Source organism: Halichoerus grypus, chromosome 8 (genome assembly GCF_964656455.1).
Source record: "Halichoerus grypus chromosome 8, mHalGry1.hap1.1, whole genome shotgun sequence".
Taxonomy (NCBI): Eukaryota; Metazoa; Chordata; class Mammalia; order Carnivora; family Phocidae; genus Halichoerus; species Halichoerus grypus.
Window position 1 is genome coordinate 42,557,971 of NC_135719.1, and position 13,555 is coordinate 42,571,525.

Sequence of the window (13,555 nt, forward strand, 5' to 3'; positions counted from 1 at the left end):
CTTAAAGATTCTGCCCCAAACCCCGTCTCTCAAATAAATCTTAAAAAAAAAAACCTTTCAAGCCTAGAGTTCCATGTACCCCCTTCCTTAGTTAGTTATATGTGTTAAACCTCACAATTTTTTGCTTGGAACAGTCATATCATTTTTTCTAAAAAATTAAACCTAGTATTTTATATTTAGCTACTTGTTTATATTTGTTATCTTTGGAGGCTTGGTCTAACATGAGCTACTCTGCTATTACCAGACAATAACAATTCCTCCTTAAAAACAAAATGATCATAGGGGCACCTGGGTGGCTCAGTCTGCTAAGCATCCAATCTTGATTTTGGCTCAGGTCATGATCTCAGCATTGAGATTGAGCCCCCATCTGGCTCCGGCTCCGTGCTGGGTGTGGAGCCTGCTTAAGATTCTCTCTCTCTCCCTTCTCCCTCTGCCCCTCCCCCCTCCTTCTCAAAAACAAAATGATTATAATCATACATTCCAAAGCTTTACTGTCTTTGGAATGCAGTTTTGTACTAATATACTCCATAAAAAGGGCACTTTTCTCATATGCTAGTTTATACTTGCACTTTCCTGCCTCAGTTCAAGCCATCTAAAACCACGTCTGTGTCTGTGATCATGTACTTTGCCTCATTTTCCTAATTCTGTGAAAAACTGTGAGGACATGAGCAACTCCTGTATTAGAAATTAGAATAGCTCCTTTCTCACCAGAGTGAATGAGAAGCTGCGAATCTACATGCCCAAAAGACCGAGCAGGTATGACCTAGTACAGCTGTGCCCCAAAAACAACGTGGGCTTGAACTATAAGTGGATTTTTTTCAGTAAATGCATTGGAAAATCTTTTGGAGATCTGTGACAATTTGAAAAAAACTCAGATGAACCATGTAGGTTAGAAATACCAAAAAAAAAAAAAAAAAATTAAAAGGTATGTCATGAATGCATGGATAACAGTTAAGAGCAGGAGTTCTGCATCCAGACCTGGGTTCAAATCCTGATCCACCACTTTCCATGGAAAACTCATTATACCTCTCCCAACCTCCACTTCCTCCTTTACAGAGAGGGGATAATAGTATTGCTCTGTTGGGAGGGCTCGGGGAGACCAATCCCTTCCTGAGCCTGTCCTTCCCTGGCCTCCCCGAACACCACTCTCCTGGGTTTGTCTCTATCACGGTCACTTGCTTCTGTCTCCTTTGTGGGCTCTTCTGCTTCTCCCTTTAAATACTCGTTTCCCGCTTTTGGTCCCCCTGGCTTCTTGTTCCTAGCTTTCCTCTGGGGACTCCTTTCAAATCTGTGGTTTCAGCCATCACCCAAATTAAGTTACTCCTGCATCTTTACCTTCAAGCCAGATTTCGCACCTGAAATCTAGCTGTTCGTCTACTATCATCATCTGGATGTCTCGAAGATAAACACGTCTAAAACTAGACTCCACAACCCTCCACCTGAGTCCCCCAGTGTCCCTCTTCTCTGGTTTGTGTAACTCTCCCCAGCAGCACGTGCCCACGCGACAGTCTGTTCTCGCCTGCTACCTCCAGCCCCCAACTCCTGTTGACTTGACCTCCCGAATCTCTCCCAGAGCCCCCTCTCCTCCTCCTCTTAGTTTATACCCTTATTTTCACCAAGACCTTCCAGTTGCAGGGACACTAGACCCCACACCGAGATAGAGGTGAGCTTTCTCAGTTGCGCAGGGGGTAGACCCCAGGTCTGCCACACACCTGCCACGGGGTAAGGGACCTGCTGCCGCTACGCTGTCGTCTATCTCTGAGACCCCAGAATCGCAGAGTTTGCTGCTCACTTAGCTGCTGCCTCAGTGTCGAAACAGACCCAGTCATAATATAAAAAACTCCTTCATATGGTTTGGCAATAGGTCTGTCCTCACCTTCAAATTCTGGTGATTATAGGGCACTTTAAGTGCAAAATGGGGACTGGCCCTCATGCAAACTGCTGGCCCCCATCCCTCGGGGCGGCAGCAGAAGCTATGCGGGCACTAAGCAGGAACTTGGCCATGAGGTGCCTTCTCTGGTTTCAAACTAGTTTTGGAAGCAGGTAAGAGAGGACTGTGATCACAGGTTCTTTTAAAAAGGTTTTATTGTGATCTCTTCTTTTTACACCTAACAACTTTCCCCAAAGGGATGATACATAATCTTTATTCTAAAAAGGACACATAGATGATGTACTGATAGCATCTGGCCAGGGGTATCATTGATTATTTTAAGTAAAAAGAAGCTCTTTTTTTCCTTTTCATCCTTGGTGTCGATACCAGCCCAGCCCTTCACTCCTACTTCTCATCATTACGGACACGATCTGGCTCTGCATACGCTCTGATATCTCTCAAGAACAAGACAGAGGGACTTGTTTGGGATTCCCTTGGACAGGTGCAGCTGGAATATCCAACAGGCTAGGCCTCGATTTATAGAGGTTTTTTTCATCATTTTTTCCCCTTCAATTTAGACTGTTAGAGCTGGATTACTAATCCAAGATCTGTGTATGCCTTCGGGGCTGACAAGCCGCACAGCCTGAGGGTCACCTCAGCTAAGCCGAGGCTTCACCGTAACAGGGCTCCTGAGCAGAGGTCGGCCTCAGACTTTCCTTCCACAAAGGAAGGGGTCAGTCATCCAGGAGGTCAAAGTCATTTCAAAAGCAAACAGCATCGTGTGCCCTGCTGGCTCTTGGAGCTACAAACACAGAGCCATGAGCCTTGCACTTAATTCTTAAAGGACCCGTCTGGGCTCTCTCCTATCTCCGGGCTGACGGGGCTAACGGGAGGCCGAAACGGCTGCAGGCTCCTTGTGAGCATCGTAACACTTCTGCGTCCCCTGGTGCCCAGGGAACACACTGGCCACTTTGCTGCCTGTGTCACGTGACCCTTCCTAACCTGCTACATCCTCACCAAAGAAACCCCTACTCCGGGGTCATCCTACTCCTGTTTTTCTCTTATTTGTGCCGATGCTTCAGCTGGGTGTGCTTCCGCAGTGGGCTCTGGCTCCAGAGGCAGAGATGGTGGCTTTGTGAGCTGGGATGTCCCTCCAGCACCTAGTAACAAAACAAATAGTGGGAATGCTCAGTTCCACAATTCTGGAAGAAATCATGATTTTTATTGTCAAATTTCAAAAAGAAACCCCGTATCTTCTAGAACCAATGGGATAGTTGGTCCACTTTGCCTTCAAAGACTCACTGAGAAAAATCCTCAGTTCCCTGCCCCCACGCTGACTTCCGCAGTCTTGCTTGAATTCTCCCTGCTTTATCGTAACAGAAGGTACTGTCGTCTGTTGCTAACCTTGAATAGTGTTAAGCCCCAGTGTTTGGGGTTTTTTTTTAATAATTTTATTTATTTGAGAGAGAAAGAGTGAGAGAGAGACAGCACGAGCAGGGGGAGGGGCAGAGGGAGAAGCAGACTCCCCGCTGAGCAGGGAGCCCGATGTTTTGGGGCTCGATCCCAGAGCCGAAGGCAGACACCCAACCGACTGAGCCACCCCAGGCGCCCCAAGCCCCAGTGTTTTAACCATTCACCTAAGCCTCCCAGTCGCTGTTCCCTACTGCACAACTTGCCTTAAGAAAGCAAGTGCCAATTTGGCCAGCATATGGCTTTTTCCCCTTCCAGGAAACACTACTTAGACGTGTTCTGAGTCTGAGCCTCACTTAAAGCTGTCACCTCTCTGCTGGCATGTGCGGCTTGCAGCCCCGAGGAGCCTCCTACCTGAGGGGAGCTTCCTGTGTGCAGCTGCTGAGGACATCGCCTGTCCCAGAGCCTGATTAGAGCCCAGAGGCTGCTGGACACCGGCAGCTTTGCTTGTTGAAGTGGTCCGGTGCTTTGACTTGGCATCTTTAACTGGTTTCGTCCAGACCAGTGCCTCCCCAACCTGGAGGGCAGCTCCCAGTTTCTGGGCCATCTCTACCATCTAGTGCCCACATGGGAAGAAAAAAAGTCACAGATATCACTGGCAGAGACAAGCCTACCTACTTCTCCCTAGGCCTTCCACCTGGGAGTTGAGCTGAAATCGTGTCTGCCGGTACCAGTATTTGAGGAAGTATTGATTGCAAGGAAATCCTTCTCCAAGAGCAGAGGATACAGATCCCCCCCAGTGGATGGCACGGGAGTGCATACAGGGTCTCAGAACCCGACGATCCAAGGTCGGTGCGCTACCGGGCTAAACTCCTGCCTTTCCCATAAGAGGGGAAGTGGGAGGGAGCTGCAAGGAGACACAGACCTCAACTCAGTTGTATTCTATCAATAACATAACTCAGCCTGAATCTCCCCTTACTGCTTTCTTCTAGGAAAGTTCTTCCTCAGGCGGTGACTGACAAGATTTCATGCTGCCAGGAACATCAAAGCTGAAACAGGCATGAACCTTTCGGACACCCTGTATTCAGATTATTTGGGCTTGGCTCAGAAGTCCCCAGACAGCCTCCTGGGAGCTAATAAAGGACACACCTCAGAGTCAAACTCCAGCGAGCCGCTGTCCCTGAGCAGGCGGACGCTCCTCTCCATCTCCTGGTACTGGGCCAGGGCGCCCTCCTTCTCGCCCTGCTTGTACAGCAGCACCGCGTAGTTGAGGTTTACTAAAGGCTTACACCTGTGGCAAACAGGGATTCTGTGGGGCTCCGGCTTTGCAGCCGTGCTCATTCAGAGATCCTTCTCGTTGCACAAACGACCAGGCACAAACTGGTTAAGAGACTTCTCCATTCTACAGCAAGGTGAGAACACATACTGTGTGGACCTCTGGACAAGCATCACGGCTGCAACTGCCCAACCAGCCGAGCAGGAGGTGGTGGGAGCGAGTCTGCCGTCCCAGCCCTCAACAGCGCCCCCCCTCCCCGGGCAGGCTTGAAAACGGGGGTCCCTAGCCTGCTGCCCGGCAGACGCCGGTGGAATGAATCCCAGGAGAGTTAAGTTTATCTGAAACCAAGCGCAGAGTCCCATCTGCTATTCCAGCCAGCCCATGGCCGTCAGCAGCCCAAGCCCACTGCCATCTCTTTCTCTGGCCTCCCGACTGCTAAACTCGGGGCTGGAAACGTTTTCTCGGAAAGAGCCCGCGTCAGTTCCAGCTGAGCCATGGCGCGCCGAGGCCTGCAGGCTTCCGCGGTTAGGCCTCCGAGAGCAACACCCGAGCTGTGGCGCCACCTGGCGGTTTCGGGGAGTCCAGCCCGCCCCGCTACCACTCCTGCCAGAGCAGCTTACTTGTCCAGGCGGGCGGCTTCTGCGTAGGCTCTCTTGGCGTTCTCTGGATCTTCCAGATTGGTCAGGGCCACTGCAACAAAGAAAGTGGGCACCGCGGCTGGAGAGCCCAGCGTAGAAAACAGAAGGAACGTTTCAAGGCCACCGTTCACTCAGCCCATCCTTTGCCCTCTCAGCTCCTGAAGCCACGGCCTGCAGTCACGCAGCCCGGACGCCCCAGTGTCATCATCAGCTGGGACGGCCCCTCCCCACAGGCAGTCAGTTGACGCGTCTCCAGAATCCTGTTTTTTGCGCTTTCTTTTTGGACACCGCCCTTGTTCAGGTGCAAGTTGTTTCAGGCCTGCCATTTTATCCCCACAGCAAAGTCCCCATCTGCCTCCATCCACTTGCCACAAAGCTGCCGGGGTCGCCCTAACTTACAAACAAATCGGACCATGTCACCACCTGACTTCAGAATCCTCACTGGTTCTCTGTCACCCAAAACCTTGATCTTTAACTTTTGTTTAGCAACAGAACACAGTCTCCTTTTTATTTTATTTTATTTTATTTTTTTTTTTTTTGGCTCTTATGGTAATGTTTCTTTTTTTTTTTTTTAATTTTTTTATTGTTATGTTAATCCCCATACATTACATCATTAGTTTTAGATATAGTGTTCCATGATTCATTGTTTCACAGTCTCCTTTTTAATCAGTACTTTCTGGAAGCCTGTTCTATAAAACAAAGCAAAACAGAGCTGTCTGGAAGCCGGACCCACTCCACCTCCCCCAGCCATGCGTCACTTCCCCCGGACACATAAGCGGTCTAGGAATACAGTTGGAAAACCTCGGCCTCTAGGATAAAGACCAAAGTCCTTTATCCAAAGGCATTCCGCTCATGCGGTCCGTGAGGTGGCCCCAGACCATCTCTCCCGACCACCCCCCCCACTGCGCTCCACACACAACTGCCACTCAGGGCAGGGCCCACACGGCCGCTCGGGCCGCACACCTTTGCTCCCAGCTCCTCGGCCACACTGTGCCGGTGAGTTCCAGCCAAGCCTTCAAAACGCAGTGTGAAGGCCATCTCTACTTTGGGAAGTCAGAACGCTGCTCGTGCCTTACAGTCGGGCTGTCTGTTCCCATTCCTGCATCCCCATCAGAACAGAGCTCGCTCCATATTCAGGCAACCCCCAGTGAACCACGATTCAATTTGCTTTTGCAACCTTCCTCTTATAAGTAAGAACCCCACAATAATGATTCTAAAAAACCCACCTGAAGACCACACTGTCAATGAGAATATGGAAAAGTGCTTTCAGGCTTACATTTAGTAAGTCTAGTATGTGGAGAAATATCCCCCAGAAATTAGTCAGTACTTTAATGTTTTAGTAATACTCACATTAATAATAATAGACCAATTATGTAATGACAAAAAACCAATAGTTAATATTCATTGGTTATTTAATTATGTAATCCTCCCTCTCTACTATGAGATCCAACCAGTACGCAGTGGAAGGAGGACCCTTCCTAATAAAGCCCAAGCTCTTAACACTCAATGGTATCTGGAACTTAGCTGGACTCTCTTTTTCTCTCTCTCTATATATATATGTAAATAAATTGTCAAGTCAGGGAAAACAACTGGTAAAAGATGAACTAGGGATGATCTTGATTTAACCTGTTGGTCTCTGAATGAAATGCCCCCAGGCTAGAAGCAACCAGATACTGTCTTCTTTTTCAAGCTCCAGGACACTCAGCTAGGCTCCTACAGGATCTGCGAGGCACCGGCTTCTACAGGACATTTAACCACTGACCTCCTAAGATTCTAGATCATTTTCCGTCATCACAGACTACAGAGGGGCTCTCCCCACAAATGTCTCTTACCAGCCAAGAGCATGTAGAGCTCCCCCATCTTTGGCTGGAGGTTGATGGCTGCGCTGAGGAAATGGAAAGCCGACGCATATTGCTGCATGGTCAGGTGGACAAGGCCCAAATTATACAGAATCTTCCAATCGAAGGGAGCCAAGTAGTTGGCTCGCTTCAGGCAGCTGATAGCCTGCGGGGGAGAGAGGGCGCCGGATGAGCGGCTGGGGCAAGGCTGGCAGCCCCAGGAACTGCCTGTATGAACACAAACAAGGATGATGGGGAGACACTCACTGCCACGTATTTCTTCTTGCCGAAGAAACACATTCCAATGTTATTCCAGAGCGGAGGACTTTCTGGAACGGCACAAGCTACAACTCTGTATTTGGTGAGGGCAACATCAAAGTCCCCGTGGGTCTGCATCATGCTGCCTGCTGCCAAGATGGCCTGAAAACACAGGACATGAAAAGCCAGTAATGGAGCCATTCCCCAAAGGCTGTCACAGTGAAGTGGTCGTTCTGGGTGTAGCAGGGACAGGACATACACACTTCTTCCGGGCCACAGAAAATATATTCAAGCTCTCAGGACAGATGCTTGGGAGGAATGTCCCCGCACCCACTGTGGCTTTCTCTGGCACAGTACAGAAAAAGAAAAAATGTCAGTGACTTGCCCTGACTCATTTGTTTCCTACTTCTAGTCCACGAAGTCAGTATCTCAGAGTCAATGCCCTTGCAGTAAAAGCGGCCTTTCATCTGTTCCCCACGGCCCCTACTTGGTACCCCCAAGGGTTCCTGACAACCCAGAAACTGCTGTCTGGCCACTTAAGGTCCAGCTCCTTCTGGCACCACCCAGGGGGGTCAGCTGGAGGCCTCCGCAGCCCAGCCCTCGTTTCTCCGAGGAAAGGCGCCCAGGCAGGAGCTGGCAGGATCAGCCTACCATACCTCCTGTGACAGAAGGGACAGGACCGGGTCCGCACCCTTTGTCAAAGCCCGTTCTGCTGCATCTCCCTCCATGATGTTCATCCACCCACTGCACGATCTCAGCCCCAGAGTCCTATCTGGACAAGAGTTGTCCTCGCAAATTCATTAAGAACCCAGAAGTCACTTCACCAGAATCTCCTCGGACAGTAGTTGTAGAGACCTTGCTCATTTCCTGAGTAACACATGGACCTTCACCAGCACAACAATTTCACTGTCTGCCTGACAGACAGGCCTGTGACAGTAAATGTGCACTTGGAGAAAATAAGCAGCAGAGCGCTAACACTTTACAATATGTTCAAAAAAGAAAGGCCATGTCTGTTTATAATTTTTCTAAGAAGCAGGTAATTTCTCAGGTATCCAAACTGCTTTCTAGGACCAGGTCAGCTCTGACAGCAGTGGGAGCGTCTGTGTGAAGGCTCTGGGGTTTGACAGCCTACGTACGATACCTTGTAGTTGGTAGGGTCATAAGTCAGTGCATTTCCAAGGTGTTCAAATGCCTTCTGGTAAATACCGAGCTTGGAGAAAAAGCAAACCAGAGAATTACATCAGTGGGGAGACAGCAGTTAAGGAGTCTGGCCAACCATGCCCCGAACAGCAACACCCAGGCTTTCTGGTTGTCATGATAAAAAAAAAAAGAGCTACAAGAGACCAGATTAAAAAAAAACTAAAAATCCCCATATTTGTTGATTTGTCCCCTGAAGGTCAAAGTTTCCATCTGCCGGGAGCCCCTACGCTCCGCACTGATGCCTCCCCGGCAGGAAATGGGCAGGTAAGCCTCACTCCCCGGGGGCCAGCCTCCAAGCCAAAGCCCAGGAAGGCCCAGGAGTAAGCTCCAGAAAACAAAAGAGACAGAAAGGCCACCCGAGAGGCAGAGCTGGTGGACCAGCTGCGCAGGGCACTTGAGGAGCTTGGGGGGAGCGGGCAGGGAGACAGCCTCAGGGGTGCCAGGCTGGTAGAGAGAAGTGGAGGCACTACAAGAAAGCCATTCACATGCGGGAAAACGTGGAGGGGAGAGGAGACTTGTCATTCTAGCCAACGCTCTTCCTGCTCTTTCCCGTTGCACCTGGCTGGGCAGAAGCAGCAACAGAAACGGCCCCCGGCCCCAGCCCTGCCAGTGCTCCGCTGCCTCACAGCTTCTCCCACAACAACACGATGCCAGCCCCGCCCCCCCAAGTTATTTCTCATATCTGCCCTTTCCTTACATGGGTAAGAATTAGAACTGCAGTAGCCTCGAACAGACTTATTTGCCTGATTCGAATGCAGAAAATTACATTCCTTTAGCAGACAAAGAATATCAAATGCAGACAGTAAGGTTCATGTGCTTCCTATGCCCTTTAGTGGAATGTGTTAAAGTGCAGGGACGTGACAATCCAAACAAATCCAAAAGCATTTCTAACATCAGTGCATGAATGAGTAGAGTTCTCATTACCTGTAAGTAGAGTAGTCCTAAAGTTGTAAGAAGTTCCGTATTTTCTGGCGAGAACCTGCAACACAGAGACCCAAAGAGAGTGCTCAGAGGGAAACAAGATGTTTATGAGACACCGAGACCCCTGCCCGCTGACGCACCCTCGTGCTGCACCTGGAGACACTCTTGTGCCTCCTACTCCCCGTGAAAATTTCTGAAGGTGATCTGGGAATTTCCTCCAAAAGTGGTCCTCTCGGGGCACCTGGGTGGCTGAGTTGTTAAGCGTCTGCCTTCGGCTCAGGTCATGATCCCGGGGTCCTGGGATCGAGCCTCGCGTCAGGCTCCCTGCTCAGTGGGGAGCCTGCTTCTCCCTCTCCCACTCCCCCTGCTTGTGTTCCCTCTCTCGCTGTCTCTCTATCAAATAAATAAATAAAATCTTTAAAAAAAACAAAAACAAAACAAAAGTGGTTCTCTCAACCCTGGGACTTGGAATCCAGACTCCTTTGTCAGGACCCTTCCCTAGGGCCAAAGTCCTAAGAACCACCTATGGAATATTCTCTGTGACTGTCCCTGATTATACAGATACAATTAAAGACTGATGCTCCATAAATCAAGTCCGTCTAAAACACACAGTTGTAGCCAGTTCCCTCTCGTAGGTTTGTAGGGCTTTTTTGTTTCGTTTTTCTGGCCTCACTGTACTGACAGTACCAGCAGAGTTTTCTGTGTGTTTAGGATCCCAACGGCCCTAATGCTCTGCTCTCCACATTAAACAAAAAACCATACTAAATAGCCAAACGAAAAAAAGAAGTAAGACACAAACCAGCTCAAGGAAAAAATTAGCTTTTGGCTTTGGGAAGTAAACACTGATTTAAGTAAAAGATGATTTGCTTGGGGCGCCTGGGTGGCTCAGTCGGTTAAGCGACTGCCTTCGGCTCAGGTCATGATCCTAGGGTCCTGGGATCGAGCCCCGCATCGGGCTCCCTGCTCAGCAGAGAGCCTGCTTCTCCCTTTCCCTCTGCCTGCCACTCTGCCTACTTGTGCTGTCAAATAAATAAATTAAAAAAAAAAATCTTTAAAAAGATGATTTGCTTTCCCAGTCCCTCACTGATCCTTCCCTCTGTCACAAAACCTAAGCAACACTGAGCTGAGATGTTCTGTCCGTAGGATCATCAGCAGATTCAACAGTGAAAATGCCAAAAGGCAAGGAACAGCGTCTCCTGCTTCTAAGGACCGAGTGGGGCACTGGTTACCTACGGGGAGACCAGACCAAAGGGCCAAAGCCCCAGCCAGAGGAAGCATGAGCTGGCCAAACAGAGCATACTCAGTTCAACTGAGTATTTGCCCTTCGCTTTCTGCCATAATAAATATCCACTTTGATCACGTCCCACCCACAAACCAATTACGTAACTTCCCTGATTTTGGTGGCATCCCCCTTGGCCCCCACCAAAACATGACTACCATCTCCAAAGCAATGGGTCATAAACAATGGTCTCCATTCTCAGTGAGGTTCCAAATGTTCAGCTGTCCCCTTTTTCCCTCGGGAATTATACTGACTTAAGTCCTTGATGAGTCCTGGAAGAATGTCACCCTCCAGATTTCTGTGAGCTAATCTCAAAGAGACAACTTTAAAAGGCAGAAGGCTTCCTTCCACCCAGCACTATAGACGCTTAAAATATGCTACATGGGCTCCTTCCTACTTGTCCCTATAAACTTAGCCTCTTGCTGACAACTCTCTTGTAGCTTAACAAATCAAGGGATATTTTTTTAAAGATTTATTTATTTTAGTGGGGAGAGGGGAGAGAGAGAGACTCTCAAGCAGACTCCCTGCTGAGCAGGGAGCCCAGCGAGAGGCCTGATCTCACAACCCTGAGATCATGACCTGAGCCGAAATCATGAGTTAACCGACTTAGCCACCCACGTGCCCCAAACCAAGGGATTTTTATGTCTTTTTAGACACAAAATGTGGTTGAAGAAAATTCAGAAGAGTGTTGTGACTGGTATAACCAGAAAAGTGACTGCTGTGGTAGAAGACAAAGGTAATTAACAGAAATCTAAGTTCAGTTCAGAGACTAATTATCAGGAATAATACACTGTGGCCACACATCCTGTTAAGTGACAAAACAAATGAGACATTTTGCTATAGCTATCCCACTTAAAACAAACAAGACCCTATACAAAAAAGACAATATAGTATGTGTCCCTGGAGAAGAAACTTGGAACACCATCCTGGTAAAGCCAGTCCGTTCCATTATCAATAGGGGTTTGGCCTACCCTAATGATATTTAAAAAAAAAAAAAAAACAAGGTATCGGTCTCATGTTAATAAACGCCACATGTTTATTAGTGAATCAGGAGATTTCTGACTCCAATGTCTCCGGAAACAAGATCTCCTATAAAGTTTGAAACCACAATGGCAGACTACCAGCTGACTCCAAAATCTATCCTCTCCTTCCTCCTGAGCAAGTGTGTACCCACTTCCCTTGTGGCTAGTGGCCACTTCACCTCACAAACCATGGGATGTGAGCAGGAATGATGTGTGCAACTTCTAAACCATTAAAACCTTACTTCGAGCTGCTTACTCAGTAGTTTCCTGTACCACCGCCCCTCACCACAGCCTGGAACATGGATACCACATTAAGTCAGCTTCAACTATGCAGGTGAAGGCAAAACTGAAGGAATGGTGGGTTAATAAAGAACCTGGATCCCGGATCGATCTTGTGGAGCAGAACTGTCCAGCTAGGCTAGACTAGCCATACTGATAGGTGAGAAACCCAAGTCTTCCTTATGTAAGCAAACCACTGGGAGCTTCTAACCTTAGCTTGAGCTTGACTCATGTAACTAGTAATCTGTCACGGTAATCCGTAATCAGTCTTAAGCTTGGGGGTTCCTATGTCTGCTCCCATTTATTTTCTCATTGCCTTAAAGAAAACAGACATACTTACTCCACTGCTTTCTTGTAGATTTCGATGGCCTTGTCCAAGTCTCCCTCCAGCAAGTGGATCTTCCCCAGCATTATGTAAGTCAAATCATGCCTGTTAAGATGGAGGGCATTGTGCAGCTGGTCTTGTGCCTAATATGATTGATGGAGTAAAGAGAACCCAGTCACTACCACGAAAGGACAATGGCTTGCTGCGGCTATTGTAAAGACAGAGCTCCTGCTGTACTCAGGCAGGAACACGGCATCTCAGCAAACAGCCCCTACTACCCAAAAACACTACAACATACCAAAACTGCTTGATGACAGGACAGCTGGCAACACGAGGTGTCTGCCTCTGGAGCCACGTGGGAGAATTTTTTATACATGATGATTAACCTTTCTGAGTGTCTCCTGCTTCGTGATAGTCATACCCATGGCTCATACTTCATAATTCAAAGGAGTGCCGTAGTACAGAATAGAGCACTGCCCTGAATTCGATCCCAGCTGCACCACTGATGAACTGCACAACCTTCCCCGGAGTGGACCTCATTTTCCTCAGCAATAGTTTGATAAATGAATGAACACACTGTTCTCCTTTATTCACTCAACATGTATCCATTGAGTACCTACTGTTCTAGGTACTAGGGATACTAGAGCTAACAAAACAAATTCCTTGCCCTGGAAGAGCTTTATCCTAATCGATGACCAAAAGGGCTTTAAGTCATTCATTGATTCAACAAGTATTTACATCAATGTCAAGTATTATATTTGTTAGCTTTACAGTAAAATATAATTCTCCTTCTTTTCAGTACAGGTCTGACCAAAGACCAATCCCACCTCTCCCGTGGCTCAGAATAATCCTATGAATAGAAATGTACTTGCTTGGAATATTCTCTGAGGAGAAAACTCTGCTAAACAAGCATATAACACTACAGATCTGCCCAGGAAACCTAAGGAGACCCATTAAAAATATAAGTTCTTACATGGAAAATAATGTTAAAAACAGTAACTGTCAGAAATCAGATCGACTTAAAACTTAAATTCATTTCCAATAACCTTAAAAACTAAAATCAGTTGCCGTCAGACCATAAAATAGCTCACACAGTCATGATTACACTTTTAAGACCTAAGGGTTCACTTTTTGATATCTAAGTTTTATCGAACATTTGTTTCTATACTGGAAAATTACAGTGGGGATGGAAGAGAAGAGAGGAGAGAAGCGATTCGACTGCAATTCCCTCATAATATT

At 47.9% G+C, this 13,555-nt stretch overlaps 1 protein-coding gene across 4 annotated transcripts in view; it reads right to left on the bottom strand.

Annotated features, from left to right (window-relative positions):
* Positions 1 to 2,067: 2,067 nt before the first annotated feature.
* BBS4 (Bardet-Biedl syndrome 4) overlaps positions 2,068 to 13,555 on the bottom strand; it is a 60,813-nt gene continuing 49,325 nt past the window's right edge. For 3 of the 4 annotated variants that reach the window (XM_078079131.1, XM_078079128.1, XM_078079130.1), the window contains 9 exons: positions 12,332 to 12,459; positions 9,415 to 9,469; positions 8,432 to 8,500; positions 7,300 to 7,452; positions 7,027 to 7,198; positions 5,177 to 5,273; positions 4,430 to 4,571; positions 3,695 to 3,896; positions 2,068 to 3,030 (listed from right to left, as the gene is read on the bottom strand). In XM_078079131.1, the coding sequence (XP_077935257.1) occupies positions 2,915 to 3,030; positions 3,695 to 3,896; positions 4,430 to 4,571; positions 5,177 to 5,273; positions 7,027 to 7,198; positions 7,300 to 7,452; positions 8,432 to 8,500; positions 9,415 to 9,469; positions 12,332 to 12,459 (1,134 nt within the window). In that variant the 3' untranslated portion in view covers positions 2,068 to 2,914. The remainder of the gene's footprint in view (positions 3,031 to 3,694; positions 3,897 to 4,429; positions 4,572 to 5,176; positions 5,274 to 7,026; positions 7,199 to 7,299; positions 7,453 to 8,431; positions 8,501 to 9,414; positions 9,470 to 12,331; positions 12,460 to 13,555) is intronic. The other variant, XM_078079129.1, reaches the window with a different exon arrangement.